At 40.3% G+C, this 15,933-nt stretch overlaps 1 protein-coding gene across 8 annotated transcripts in view; it reads left to right on the top strand.

Annotated features, from left to right (window-relative positions):
- NLRC5 (NLR family CARD domain containing 5) overlaps positions 1-15,933 on the top strand; it is a 118,210-nt gene that overhangs the window by 4,014 nt on the left and 98,263 nt on the right. For 7 of the 8 annotated variants that reach the window (XM_072117559.1, XM_072117557.1, XM_072117556.1 and 4 more), the window contains exons 2-8: positions 2,283-2,581; positions 3,614-3,679; positions 3,763-5,473; positions 12,400-12,483; positions 12,727-12,810; positions 14,116-14,199; positions 14,716-14,805. In XM_072117559.1, the coding sequence (XP_071973660.1) occupies positions 2,290-2,581; positions 3,614-3,679; positions 3,763-5,473; positions 12,400-12,483; positions 12,727-12,810; positions 14,116-14,199; positions 14,716-14,805 (2,411 nt within the window). In that variant the 5' untranslated portion in view covers positions 2,283-2,289. Of the gene's footprint in view, positions 1-1,394; positions 1,434-2,282; positions 2,582-3,613; positions 3,680-3,762; positions 5,474-12,399; positions 12,484-12,726; positions 12,811-14,115; positions 14,200-14,715; positions 14,806-15,933 lie in introns of those variants that run through there. The other variant, XM_072117558.1, reaches the window with a different exon arrangement.

Below are 15,933 nucleotides of genomic sequence, written 5' to 3'. Positions count from 1 at the left end.
GTAATATTCAGGGGAACCCGGTGATTCGGCCCCTTAGTAAATGAGCCCCAATATGTTTTTTTTTATATGGGAGAGCTTAATGACTGTACTAATCTTTCTGATCCACCCTAATACATTTTTTGTGTCAACAAGAACAATTTTGCATGTTTCTACTGGTCTCTAATAGGCTGCTTTTTATTGCACCGACCTCTTAGCAAACTGTATTATATTACAAATGATGGAGAACAAAATACTGACACACTGGCCAGTTAAATATAATCATAAAAGATGATTATAAACCACTTTGCATAGAATTAGAAAAATGTTAAATCTTAAGGAACACACCTAGTGCATTGTCATGTAAATGTATGTACTGTAAATAGATTTTGGGGCCTCAGAAGGCTTTTAAGGCCAGTGCTATGCTTCATAAATTGACAGTAGTAATGAACCAGTTAAATAAATGTAATGTGTTAAGCTAAATTTATTCATGAAACCTGCGGTAGATTGACAGGATACACATTAAACCTTTCATCAGCGGGACTCCTGTTAAACCCCAGAGCATACTTTATAGGCTGCATTATATGTTGTCCAGGCATGCCCTTATAATGATGGTGTGCCGGCCGCATGCTGAAATAACAACTTAAATTCACAGGCAAATACCGGTCATGGGGGGGGAGCTTTGGGGTCCAACAGTCAAGCATTCACCAAGCCTCCAGCCAGCTGCATCATCAAAACTCCTCCTTCAGTTCTCTTTTCAGCCGATTCCTGCCCTGCCTTCCCTCGTTCGAAATCTTGGACATGCGCAGCTGTTCACTTCGCCGTTGCGTAATTGATAGCCGGTCGTGCCGCCTCATTCACGTGCATGCACATACGCATTGCACGTTTCTCACTCCAGAAACGCGCAGGGCCAGAGAGGAGATACTAAACGCACTGCGTATGTCCGAGATTTGGAACGAGAGAAGGCAGAGGACTGTAGGGAGAACTGTAGGAGGAATTTTGATTACACAGCTGGCCGGAGTCTTGATGAACACTTGACAGCCCCCTCTGATTGGTAGCTGCCCATTAATATAAGTTGTTATTTCAGCATGCGGCTGGCACACGGTCATTATACGGACATGCCTGGGCAACATTTAATGCAGCCTATAAGGTATGTTTAGGGGTTTAAACAGGTGCCCCGCTGGTGACAGGTTCCCTTTAAGACAAGTCCTCTGCTCTCTCCAGTTTGGACACTGCGAAAAAAAGAGAAAAACCCTGCCTTCTGTCCTTGTTACTTTAGTGTAAGTTTTTTTTTTTCATTCTGCCAGTTGGTATACCAGAAGGTCACACCCTTTTTACTCAGGAAGGGGCTTTCCATCTTTTACCTATCATAGTTTCTGTTTTGTTTTCTTATATTACATTATTGATTTGGCTGCAAAGATAGAAGGGTGCTCTGTATACTTCACAAAAAACTTATAGTGAGTAATAAAGATTCTTTATTATTACATTTCTGTATTATTATTACTATTATTGTTCTTCTCCATGTGTTCATGGTTGTCTACATGATCATTTCTTTTCTAGAAGATTAACAAAAACATCATTTTGTATGATCAAATTGAAAATGTTAAAAATAATCGGGTCTGTGTATCACCCTCCTATTTTCGCCATACTCCATCCTCGATTTACCTTTTAAACTTTGCATTGATTTCTATGGGGGCAGTAGATGGTAATGCTCATTTGGGCGATACTTTATGCACTTTTTTTTCTTATTTTGCACCATATGTCCTCAATTTAGGCTTCACACTTCTATGTACATTTTATTGTTTACAATGGCTTGCACTTTATAGGAGGGGTTCTGGGCTTTTGCCCTGAGAATATTTGCACAGTGATTTCTGTGCGGTTTTAGTTGTGTTTTATGTGTTTTTTGAGTGCCCTTTGTACATATGTCATTGTTTATAAATATCATTGGTTTTTAGTATATTTTTGAGTCTGTTTATGTGCATTCACCTGCTCTCTTATTTTCATGAAAATGTTAATAACTCATAACATTACATGTCTTTAGGTCAGCATACTGATATTAGGACAATAAACACATCAAATTTGTAAATATAACCCTGTTTTTTACAGATATGGTTATGTCCATAGACATCTATATTGATCTTGTTCACATGAAGCAAGTGTGGTCATTGTCACAGCCATAATGTGTCACAGTTATACATCCTCAGAACCAAAAGTGTGTTATCATTTATTGTAAATCAGGTAGTATTTGTAAATTTTATAAGTTTATGGTTCCATCAATTAAAATGACAAAATATGTTTTTCTACAGCTTCAGGATGGAAAGCATGGAAGTACAAGACGAAATAGATATCATCATGCCACACCTTGTGGACTTTCTTTGCCAAGATATAGACTGGTTAATTGACAAGGCACAGGCCTTAGTGCCTGAAGAAAACCTTAATCAACATATACCAATAACCAATGATGACAAAGACAAAATATCTGCAATTCTTCAAATGCTACAGAAATGCCATCCAAAGGCCTGGAAAAGACTTATAGACACGATCTGCATGGAGTGTGCACTTCCAATGGATCTTGAAGTTCCCTTAGTTAGTCTAACAGGAGAAGGTCAGCTAACTCTTACATTTTATTGGATGGGTTATCCCACAAATTATTTTTCTAGTTAAATTAATTTTTTTTAAAAATCATTTTTTTCTGAATATCCGTCAGGCTAAGCCACAATGTAACATTTAATCCATAAACAAGAGTTTCAATGTTTCTTGAATTAAATGGGTCATGTTTTTAAGTTTTCTTCAACACACTTTAATTGGGTTTTAGTGGTAAAATCTATTAATCTGTATAAAGACTATAGTATAGGACAGTGATGGGACCGGGTCCCCAAACTATAACCAAATCCCACTTATGTACCATCAAGTGCCAACATGACAATTTAAACAGTAACTTATTGCTCCGTGTTCTTCTACAACATTCATTCTTATAGGCCCCCTGAGGACACCAATATAGTTGAAAGCAGGAGGGCAAATTCCGACATAATTGTTGCTTCTCTCCAGAGTCTCTCTATACAGGAAGAATCATGGGGCCAGCAAGGGGACCTCCAAAGATAATCTGGCCCTGTACACACGATTTCACTCTTCCTGAAGTTCCAATCAGTCACCTTAAAAGAGCATTGAAAGCAGGATCTGAGAACCGCAGTAAGATTTAAGTCCTGTCTGATTAATCTGTCCTCGGCAGACAGCTTGGGTACCCACAGAAAGGGCTCCGAGTGCCGTTTCTGCCACCCGTGCCATAGGTTCGCCATTACTGGTATGGGTCATTAATAGGTAAATTGTGGGTAAGCGACAACTGGCAACATCGCCGATCAGATGTTTCCCACCATGGATGGAGCTGGCAGGAGCTGTCTCTCATTGAAGTGCATGGGAATCACAGTTGCAGTATTCCAGGTCATCTGCTGCACTCTAATAAAGAATTGTCTATCTATTGTGTGAAACATTTTACTGGCAGGAGTTCTGGGTGTCAAACACCCACTGATCACCATATTGATTGATTTGTTGGAAAACCTCTTAAGGGGAGGTGGGTATAAATAAAAATGCTTTGGTCGGACACTTTTGTAACTTTCATACTTTTTAAACCATAATTTAGGGTCATCCGAATTGAAATGGAACAGCTGTTGGTCAAATAATGAAAACAGACAAAGGAGACTACATGGTAATTCTTGAACATCTACATGCCACTGGTTCAATGTGATTTGTATTGTTTCCTTATGCTCACTGCTTTTATTTCCCTCTCAGAATATGCAGAACGATACAAACAGCAAATAAAAGAGTCATTGCTGGAAAATTACAGATTTAAAGATGTAAGAGACCCAGGAGGACTATGCAACCCAATGTTTGTGGAGCCATTGATCAAAGGAGCTAAAATGCCCAAGGACAAACACAGAAATGAAGGTGTCCGTGAGAAAACCTTAGTTACAGAGGATATTTATGACACAGTAGGAACAGACAACCTTTTTAGAAGAACCAGCCTTGTAAAGACACATGTTATTCTACTGATGGGCATGCCTGGCACTGGAAAAACAATGTTAACTCGTAGAATCTGCTATGACTGGGCAGGTGGAAAGTTCAATCAGATTGCCCTGACTTTTCTATTTGAGTTTCGTCAACTTAACCTTATAAAGAGACATTTGACTCTCAGGGAACTTCTCTTTGATTTGTTTCTCATGCCTGCGCTATTTTCAGATGAAGTGTTTGACTACATCATCAAGAACCCCATGAAAATTTTAATCATATTTGATGGCTTGGATGAGTTTTTAGGCCATTTTACAGACAACACCCCAACTGCTAACTATGACTTTTCTCAAAGGACTTCCATCTCTCAACTTTTCACAAATATTTTACTTGGCACACTTCTACAAGGCTGTACTGTCATTGTCACCTGCAGGCCAAAAATGGTAAACAGCTTTCCATTGTATTTTGTAGATAATGTAGCTGAAGTGTTGGGCTTTGACAAAAAAAGAGTTGAACTATATATAGATGACTTTTTCTATTTGAATCCCTTGAAAGACAAAGTATTGTCTTATGTTAGAGACAATAACAAATTGATGCACATGTGCTTTGTTCCTGCCTTATGTCACATGATATGTGTTTGCTTGGAGCACTTACTAAACACCTCATCCGCAAAGTCCAAGCTCCCACAGACAATGACACAGTTCTATTTAAAAATGCTGATTATTTTCATTCAGAAAAGAAAGACACAGTTTACAGAGGAAACCACAATAATAAATGAATTCAGATCTCTCATCCTCCGGTTGTCTTCTGTTGCACTTTATGGCCTCGATAACAACACATCAGTATTTTACAATGAACAAATTTCAGAAGACCTTCATAGTTTTGCTGTAAATCATGGACTTCTATCAGTTTTTCAAGTAAAGAAGTTTGACAGCTGTACCGATGTTGGTTATTCTTTTGTGCACCTTAGTTCTCAAGAGTTTTTTGCTGCATTGTACTTGTTGGTTAGTGAGACAATAACAGAGAGAAAACTACAAAAAAAGTTCTCTCTAAAGTCAAAGTGGGCATCGAAGCAAAATAGTACTGGTGAACTCATGGATAATCTACATATATTCCTTTCTGGGCTGTCATCCAAAGATTGTCAGACATTTTTGTATAACTTGTCAGGACAGAAAAATATGATACTAAAGAAACAAGACACCATTATTGAATCTCTCAAGAGACTCGCAGACACGCAGCTCACTGGTCCCAAGCTTATCGAGCTGTGTCACTGCACTTATGAAACTCAGAATGAAAATTTAGCAAGACATTTTGGAAAGTTTACAGCTATGAAATATGAGCTAAAAAATTTTCGAATTTCTCCAGTTGATATGACCTCTCTGATGTTTGTTGTTAAACACGGATCATGTTTAGTTTCATTGGATTTTGCTGGATGTCCAATGGAGCTAGAGTGCCTAGATGTTCTTGGAACATCTAACGATATACAGGCTCTAAGGTAAGGTGCAAGTGGTAGGAATTATTTGTGTTCTGTTCTTCTCTAGCACCTGGGCTGTAAGCTAGGCCTACCTACATGTGATACCATAAATCTTTCTAGGAATACTTTAAAAATACTAGTATTAAATTACTGCTATTACTACTATTTAAAAATGCCAGTATTACTTAGTTACATATACTAATCTGTAATATTGCTGCTCTTTTTGTTCAATTTACTTTGTTGAAATGGTGCAAGAAAAACATATCCAGCAGGACAGGTGGTGTATCCATAACACACAAGTGACAACACACACATATGGAGATACATTAAAACTAAGGGGTAACATAATACAGCTTTCTTTCTGCGTCACCTCATTGATGTGCTAGGTAAAACCCCTATCAGCTACCATTCCTGTCCATAAAATGGCAGCAGAGGTGGGTTTATAGGATTTATGAGTATTCTCATAAGGTACAGGAAGGGAAATTGGTCATTGGCAGTTAGAATCACATGACCCTCCATCTGCTACCATTTTATGGACAGGAATGGCAGAGGGCTCTACTTTACATTTCAAGAAAGCGGTGCAGAACAATTATTAAATATATATTGGTAAATCACTTAACATCCTGCCCACCACACATTACAGACAGGGGCGGATTAAGACTGCCATGGGAACTGGACTATATGGATATTATAGCCCTTACAAGTCTGGAATTCACTTTATACACATGGTACTAGAATCGGCTTCTTGGTGAATGGAGAAAGTGTCCCTTCTGTCTGCTTTCAATCTGCAGTTTCAGGATCTTTGGAGGATCTTCAAATCCTGAAATGGGTGTTATGCACATGCTTATTGGGTACAGGACCAGTTGTACGAGGATTTCATTGGTGAAAGTCCTTCTCAGTATAAAATTTGGTGGTTGGACTTGCGCCCCATGCTACCGCCAAAGCCGCCTATATTAAAATCCATTACTAATTACAGAAAACTTGATGTAAAGGGGATGACCCTTTTAAATATTTGATTTGAACTGTTTTATCCTGAGAATTCTTTGTTGATGGAATGGATCATAGTTCCACCATTCCTTTGGATGTTGACCATTTTCTTAGATAATAATACATCCTTTTATAGTGCCACCATATTCTACATTGCTTTACAGATCATTTAAGTGCTGTTGGGCAAGTGAATAGTGAAAAGCGAGTTCAGCAAAATTTAGGTTTGATGGGTGCATCTGAATTCAGGGAAAAAGTTTCGTTTGTGACTCGGACTTCAGCACAACCTTTGGCCCGAACACAAACTGTAAAGGCTGTAAAATGGGGGTAAGTAAGAGATATAGGGCTGAAAAATAGTAGGAACAACAGGGCAACATGGGCTACAGAAAGTACTTAACAGAAATACAGTAATAATAACGTAACATAAAAAAATGTAAAAAATTAAATTAATGTAAAAAATTATGCTAATGTAACAGCAGCAGCAGCGCTCTGGATGTTCAGGACCAGTTATTCTCATAGTGGTAAAAGAAGTAATGAGAAAACCACACACCTTTCCTGTCACTGTGGTTAAAAGAGCTCTCTGCATTCAAACCCAATGTTAATTTTAAGTTTAATTTCAGATACTGCAGTATTTCACTCAGTTTCTACCATTGTATTCAGACGCTGGCACACCCAAGTTGTGTGGTATACACAACTGGTTCATCTGAATAATTGTGACAATGTCCACTATGGCTGCGGATAGCCAGACTCTCTCGTGACACTACCGGCCAGTGCAAGCTCTGGCCATGTGTACAATTTTCCCATTCCAGAATTGAACGGGGAGGACCCATCCTTCAGTAGCAGGTTACGTGTAAACAGATAATTTTCCAACATGTGAGTCACAGTCTGCCTACTGGTACTAAGCAGCCGATGGCGGTGGAGGATGAGATGAATTGAGCATTGTGTCATTCCACATTGTGGCCATTCTCACTCTCTCTCCTGAGGTGGTGCTGGAGTTCTTGTTGCATCAGCAACTTCCTCCTCCTTCTCACTTCTCTCAAAGTTGGATGGGAAATCCACCAGCATTGCCTCCACCAATTTGCACTTGTACTCCCAAATTTTTGCCTCACACTCTAGTGGTGGAATTAAGGACACTACGCTATCCTTGTAGCGATGATCCAGCAGGGTGGCCACCCAGTTATCGGAACTGGTGATTATCTGGCTGGCTGGGTAGTGCAGTACCTGACCACCGGTCCAGCAACCCACTATGCAAGCAAAGTGTGAATTGGCGTAATACCAGCTTTTTTAAGCATGCACCAAGCAGACTGCAAGCAGCAGCTCCTGCAGGTCTGGATAGTTGGTCAAGAACCTTTGCACCACCAGGTTGAGCACATTGGGGAGGCAAGGAACGTGTGTCATTTTGGCTCGGCCCAAAGCCACAACAAACTTCTGGCCATTGCTGCACACAATCTTTCCAGTGCTGAGGTTCAGTACCAGCAACCACTTATCTGCTCCTGGATCATAGTACACTGTTCCTGAGTGGTGTGTGGTCTTTCACCCTGATAAATGAATTTCAGCGCAGCTGCTGCCGTTTCACCATGGTATTGCTAAAACCGGTGGTGTAGGCACTGTGCTGACTGGATGAAGAAGCTGGAGAGGAGGAAGCGTAGGAGGAACAGGAGGCAACTGGAGGCAAGGAGTGATTACTGGCAATCCTGGGCGGGGACAGAATGTGAGCCAAAGCGCTATAAGTACTATAAAGCAACAGTGCCTTTTAGATTTTGATGCAACTGCAAACTATAATGCAACAGCAACTTTCAGGTTTTGATGGACTGCATACTACACTGCAACAGCGCATTTAAATTTTGATTAAACTGTAGACTATAATGAGAGAGCAAATTTCAGATTTTGATGCAACTACAAACTATATTGAGAGAGCAACTTTCAGATTTTGATGCAACTACAAACTATAATGTGACAGCATCTTTCAGACTTTGATAGACTGGCAAACTATACTGCAACAGCACCTTTTGGATTTTGATGCATCTCCAAACTTGTGCCTTAAAGGAGTATTCCCATCTGGGAATTCACATTTAATTAAATTCATTTGCCATATGTAAACATTTCTTCTGTTGGATGTTATAAAAACAAATCTTTCTGTGTGAAGATAATTTCTCATAAATGTAGCCATGTTGTCCATAGCTTCCTCGGATACGACCACCTCACAATTTGGCAGCGGTAGCCAGACATGCACTATTGAGCCCTGTTTGACCACCTGGATTCCGCTTTCATGACCACAGGAAGGCTGTGGGACATGTAATAACTCCCGGACACTTGATATACAAAAACCTTTTGTTTCTTTGTGCATTCCCTCCAGCAGAGGTGACCGTATCCAAGGACACAGTCTTGTTTCTAAGGGACCATATGGCTACATTTATGAGAAATTATCTTCAGACAGGAACATTTTTTTTAATAACATCTTTTTGAAGAAATGTTTATATATGGCAGATCAATGAAACTGAATGTGAATGCCCAGATGAGAATACCCCTTTAAAGATATTCCTGGATCATGCTGTAAATGCTGATAGTACCACGTCTATTCCTGCACTGTAGCAGCCTATCAATAGCGCAATGCTATTTTTCACAGTGTCCTAAAAAGAGCAATTATTTCATATTTCCCCAGCAGGCTAAGTGTCCTGAAAAGTGCAATTTGTGGATTTGAGAGGTCTCTGCCTCCGATTCTATAAACAGCAGAAACTTCTCCCTAGCTTTGTCTCTTGTGTCTAATGGCTTATGGACATGTGACCCTGCTCTTATACTGCATAAGTGATTTGTTCCACCTGGCCAATCACAGCCATACCCACAGAGGACATGTCTGAGGTTTCTAAGCGGCTGCAATCTGGTTGATTGGCTACTTACTGTTTCACAGTGGCATTCAAATGTGGGAGCACAAGAGCTTCCCATAGCTGTACCTCTGCACTGGTGGAAGTAGGTGCACTTGAAGAGAAACAATTGTGGGTGAGTACATATTCATACCTCCCAACCGTCCCGGTTTTAGCGGGACAGTCCCATTTTTTGGGCTCTGTCCCGCTGTCACAGGCAGCTGGGAGTATGTCCTGGCTCCTCCAGACCCAGTAGATTAGAGCTGAAGTCATGGGGACCAGGAGGAGGTGGGACTAGCCCCTGCTTCCTCCTTACATGATATCTGCACGAGTCATGTGAGGAGGTATCAGGAGGCTGTGGGACAGGAGTAGGCTGGAGGACAGGAGGATGCTGTAGCAGGCTGGGGAACAGGAGGAGGATGCTGGAGGAGGTCGGAGGACAGGAGGATTCTGGAGGACAGGAGGAGGAGGCTGGAGGACAGGAGGATATAGGAGGAGGCTACAGGAGGAGGATATAGGAGGAGGACAGGAGACCACAGGAGGACAGGAGCTACAGGAGGAGCCTGGAGGACAGGAGCTGCAGAATAAGGATAGAGGACAGGGGCCACAGTATAAGGAAGATAGAGAACAGGGACCACACCATGTGAGGAGGGGTAGGGGTAGGAATACAGATAGTATAATGTGTAATTTTGGGGAGATACATAAAAGTAGAAAACCAAATGTAAAGGGAGGATAAAATTATAGAGGGGTTTTATATGTTGCAGAGCTGCATTAGGGGGTCCAGGGAGAGGGGTTGGTCAAAGTAAGGGGCACTGTACTATGTGGGGACCATCAAGGTATAGATTATACTAGGAGGAGGATGAAGGACAGGAGAAGGAGGCTGTAGGACAGGAGGATGCTGGAGCAGGCTAGGGGACAGGAGGAGGATGCTGGAGGAGGAGGTCGGAGAACAGGAGGATGTTGGAGGAGGCTACATGAGGAGGCTGGAGGACAGGAGGCTACAGGAGGAGGCTAGAGGACAGGAGGCTACAGGAGGAGGTTGGAGGATAGACGGCTGCATGAGGAGGCTGGAGGACAGGAGGCTGATTTCTGTCCACTGGAAGTAAAGATAGAAGCTTTCTATAGAAGGACAGCAAGCAGAGATCTAGAAAACCGTGAGATATTGATACAGAAAGTGTTTACCTTTTTATGATACAAAATAATAACATTAATTTGCTGTAATGGGAATACCCCTTTAACCTTTATTGTTAATCTTGCTTTTTATGACAATCCAACATTTTTTAAATCCAATTGCAGCAGAGACCAAAAAAAAATTTTGACTGGGGTTACAATTATGACGTTCCGACTTACATACAAATTCAACTTAAGGACACACCTAAAGAACCTATCTTCCTTTTAGTGTGTTCAGTCCTTTTTGGACATTTGGTACACAGTAGAAGACTGCAATTTCAATTCATCCAAATACCCATCTCTGGGATTTCGAGATATTTTGGTGTAGCAATCTGGGTCATTTGAAATGACGACTATATTTCCCCCCTTGTCTGGGGGCTTTAGAATTATAGAGGGATCATCTTTTAATCTTCTCATATTCATCTTTGGTTACATTAATCAGTATGTGATTGCATCTTTAATTTGATTAGATTATGTGTGACAATTTTTGCATAGTCACTTTTGGTAGAACTTTCAAATTTTAAATTAGTAAAAGGGCCCTGGCCTTTGTCTCGTTCCGTTTCCCATTCCATGTCCTCTAATGTCAACAGCAGTTCCTGGTCATTCTCACCTATCCCAGACTTTCTACATTGTTTTTTGTTTTCCTTGGCAAAATGCTTCCGCCATTTCAATTTACGTGAAATGAGATTGATATCTCTTATCCAATTTAATAAGTTGAATCTTACAGTAAAGACAAAAGATTGTCCCTTTGTTCAAGGTTTTCTTATTATTTGGAGGTTGTGCACTACTTGGTAGGATTCCTGCTGTTTCTGAAATGGTAGGGGGATGGGGTTGGGGCCTGGTCTAAAAAAACTCTCTTTCTCTACTCCTGCTAATACCTCTATAGCCTCCTCTTACTTTACCACTCCCTCTTGAGTAGCCATGTGTTTTTACTGCATCCGATGTTTCCCAAATGTATTTGTTGGGTTTGGTGATTACTTGTTTTCTTATGACCTCATATATCCTTTGATCTCTGAAATCCTGGAGATCACACACAAATTACATGTGTTATCTTTCTTTAATGGTCATGTGATCCTATCTTCTGGTCTCAGCATGATCACATGGTAGGTCATTTGACCAGTGATCATGTGGTCATGCTGGGACAGGTAGATAGGATCACATGACCATATTAAAAAAAGAAAACAGTTTGTGCGTGATCTCCAGGATTACCTTTGATGGAGCTTATGACACAGTTCTGGTCCCATTGCCCATCGGTGATAACATGATTAGTCACCTGACTAATCATCTGACACTTATGTAGATTAGTGGGCACTTTATAATATATAGAGTTTTTTTTTACTGTTTTAAGGGGAGAGTTGGGATAAGAATATCAGAATAAGAATCCAGTCCTTTCTACGTGATTCAATTAGATTGATTGGCTACTTAGCAGTCAGTCAACCAGCTTGGCGCTTTTTCCATAACAATATCACGAAGCATGAATAGCTGCGTCTGTTCGGCTTCAGAAGGTCGTGGGTGCTGAACCCACCAAATTCAGTGCAGACCTGATTTTTGTTGATCAGGTATGCTCATCACTACAATTGAACGATTTGCCTGAACTATCTCTGATAGCTTAATTTCGATGTTCAGTTATTGGTAATAAATCTGTGCAACAACAAATCATAAGGCATGTTGAAACCCTCTTTTTATCCTGACATTCAAGTTACGGTAATACTAAAACAAAAACAAACCCCAAAAAAGAATGCGCTGCAAACATACCCTGACATTTGCAGGTAGATAGCATTAAGAAGGCACACATATCCATTTGATTGTTAGCTGATCCCCCAAAATGTAATGTAAATTGCTGAGTTTGATGCATCATATTGTAATAGTGTATAAATATTACTTTAGTCATGCTTTTATATATGAAGAACCCTAATAAAGTTTTTTCCTCAGTTTCAGACACCAGAAATATGGTGATTCCTTTGCAGAAGCTCTTTCCCCTGTGATATCTGGCATGGTTAATTTGAAGAAAATCAGGTACCTCTAACATGTTTTCATTTTCACAGTGTTTTTGCATTTATGCCAAAAAGTACAAATTTGGGATAGAATGTATTATTTTCTTGACACTTAACATACCCTTTTTTTTAAAAATTTACCTGCAAACCATATGAAGTTTTCCAAAAACTATATCTTCCCTTTAATGTCTGATCCTGCAAAGAGACACTGTATTGCTCATGCCTGATATAACATTTCAGACCGCTTTCTGCTTTTGTTCCTCAGAGTGACAGCGGGGCATCTTACAACAGATGGAATCAGTGCCCTGTCACAGTCTTTCCTTCTTTGCTCTGCACTACAAGAAATCAAGTAACTAATTTCTCTACTTTCAAAACATTTGTTATCATTCATAAGAAGTTTATGTTAAAGGGGTTTTCCCATGAAAGAAAATTCTAAAATCTCAATCCCCTAGTAATGATAACACAATAAAGATCAGTTATATTGCTGTTTTAGCTCCTATCACTCAGTGATGGTCAGTGCAACATTCCAGGGTCTCTTTAAGCAGACATATTGGGGCACATTTACTTACCCGGTCCTGTCGCGATCCAGCGGCACGTTCTCTGACGTGGATTCGGGTTCTGCCGGGATTCACTAAGGTCGTGCGTCCGATATCCAGTAGGTGTCGCTGCTGCGCCGAGGTCCGCCGGAGTTCACCTGCTTCTTCCCGGTGCATGTGAATGCTTGATCTTGCAATACATTTCGTGTTTTAAATTGCGCATTTTTTCTGAATCCGTTGGGTTGTCCGACGGCCACGCCCCTATTTTTGTCGCGTGAAAGCTGGCGCAATTGCGTCAAAATCCGATCGCGTGCGCCAAAATCCCGGCGGAATTCGGCGCAAACCGGAAAAATTCAGGAAACCCGACGAAAGTGCGGCTGCTGAGCCCTTAGTAAATGAGCCCCACTATGATCCATCTAGTTTTATATACACTTTCATCTGGCTTCTGAACATTGTACTAGTATCTGACACATAGAAAGAGAGATGAGACAGATCAGAGATGATGAGATCCATTAAATGCATATTACATACAGTACAATGTCAGTCAGCTATCCTACATCTCTGTTATTCTACAACACACTAGATCTGCTGTGCCTTCCTGCTACAGACAGAACTTATCTGTCCGTAGCTTTACACTCCTCATGCTGCTGCCAGCAGGAACTCAGTGTGAGTGTATCAGTGTGAGCTCCGACCTGGACTGCAGGGAGAGGGGCTAGAGTACAGGGAGCAGAGAGAGAGAGAAATCCAAGATAGCTGGGGGCAACGAGGAAGTCAAATATATATTTGTTTATATATAATAAGAATAATCTTTATTTATATAGCACCATAAAATTCCGTAGTGCTTTACAAATCATAGGGGACATAAATAAATATAATATTATATTACGGATTACAAAAAGTCACATGGAACAATAGGAGTTAGGGCCCTGCTCGTAAGAGCTTACAGTCTATGAGGATAAAGGGGTTACAAAAGAGGTATGCCATTCTTTATAAGGGAACATTATTACATTATAAATATATATGATATGATCTTGTCCTTATATAAAGAATATATTTGCACATGAATATTTGTTTTGTTTTTTTTAAATATATAATTCAAAAATTTTGCTCTCTCATAGCTTGCAAAATAACCATCTAAAAGTTGAAGACATGATTTTGCTAACTGAATTATTTTTAAAGATGGAGGAATTGAGAGTGCTGGAGTAAGTGATATACAAATTTGTATTATAAATTGCTTTAAATTGGCAGTTTTTGATCTGTTGGATTATTTAGATTAGATTTGGCTAGACATGATTCTTTCTTAAATATTTCAAAGGGTTTTCTGATCTGCGAATATTTATAACAGGGTCTGCACGGCTATCACCATACATTTCTATGATAGTTCAAAGATTTCAATTGCAATGATATTAAGAGTTCAATGTTTTGTAGGTTGATATGTATAGTCTACTGAATTTAGTACATGTGACTTGATGTACACTTTGTTGTTAATGATCTGCTCCAGTCACGGAAGATAACCTGTTAGGTGTTGCGTTTTGACCTGAATGTGGCACCTAATCAGCAGTGATGCAAAGTGGTGCTGGAGTATCAGAATTATGGCAGTAATGCCCAAATCCAATATTTATAACAAATGAGAATGTTGACTAATGTATGAGTAAAGAGCAGCAGATGTCAGAGAGTGCTTCCAATCAATACTTATATACTTCTTTTCTATTTTTAAGCCTTAGTCACAATGATATGAATGTGATGGGTATTCTGAAATTGCTCAAATCAGCTGTTTCTAGTCCCAGCATAACAAGCATCCAAATAATGTGAGTAGGATCAGTAGTTATAGTTAGTTCAAATTTAAATGAATATGATAAGTATCAGAGGTGTAACCAGGAGAAACTGGGCTCCATAGCAGACTTTACATGGGGGCCACCCACGGGGCCCATTATCCCCCCTTAGAAAATATACATATTTGTACATTTGCACATGTTTGTACAATCACACACATTTACTGTATATACACACACATTTATACACTATATATATATATATATATATATATATATATATACATACACTGTGGGAGAGTTGGCCCAGTAGAGACCATGGCTGCAGAGATTCGTGATGCAGTTCAAGACAGTGACACCAAGGTACAGTCCAAAACAGGTCTTGCCTACATTTATTTTGACAGCAGGAACAAAATAAAACAGCCTTCACATACAGGCATCAAAGATAAACAAAATCCTACCCGTCTGGGTGCTAGCTAAACAGAGTTTCCTTATCTCACCACTAACATATAAAGTCACCTTCAAGGTCATTGCTTGTTCCAGACACAGAAGTCAGGGCTGTGTGCGCTCTGCCAGACCTCCTTTCAGAGCCAACTCAGCTCTACTCAGCAGCTTTATGCAGCATGATTAGGCTGCTCCCACCACCTGTGTCCAAGGTGCTGCGCAACACAAAACCCGTCCTAGCCTAACAGGGAGGTGGAATGGACTACCAGCCTGCAAATCCATTCCATATAAATCCGGCCCAGGACAGTTTTAAACAACTGCTCCAACAAATAACTTGTTGGAGCCATACTTCCCGGAATTATAGTGTTTACGTCGGGACAAGCACAACCTCCGCATTAAGACCTTGCATAATAGGAAAACCCAGTGGAAACATGTCGGCCATCCACAGTTAACCCCTTCAGTGTCTCACAATACTTTTATACATTAATGCACTCATATACACTCACCGGCCACTTTATTAGGTACACCTGTCCAACTGCTCATTAACACTTAATTTCTAATCAGCCAATCACATGGCGGCAATTCAGTGCATTTAGGCATGTAGACATGGTCAAGACAATCTCCTGCAGTTCAAACCGAGCATCAGTATGGGGAAGAAAGGTGATTTGAGTGCCTTTGAACGTGGAATGGTTGTTGGTGCCAGAAGGGCCGGTCTGAGTA

Source organism: Engystomops pustulosus, chromosome 7, assembly GCF_040894005.1.
Source record: "Engystomops pustulosus chromosome 7, aEngPut4.maternal, whole genome shotgun sequence".
Lineage (NCBI taxonomy): Eukaryota > Metazoa > Chordata > Amphibia > Anura > Leptodactylidae > Engystomops > Engystomops pustulosus.
The sequence above is the reverse complement of the archived record's forward strand: the minus strand, read 5'-3'. Positions and strand labels throughout refer to the sequence as shown.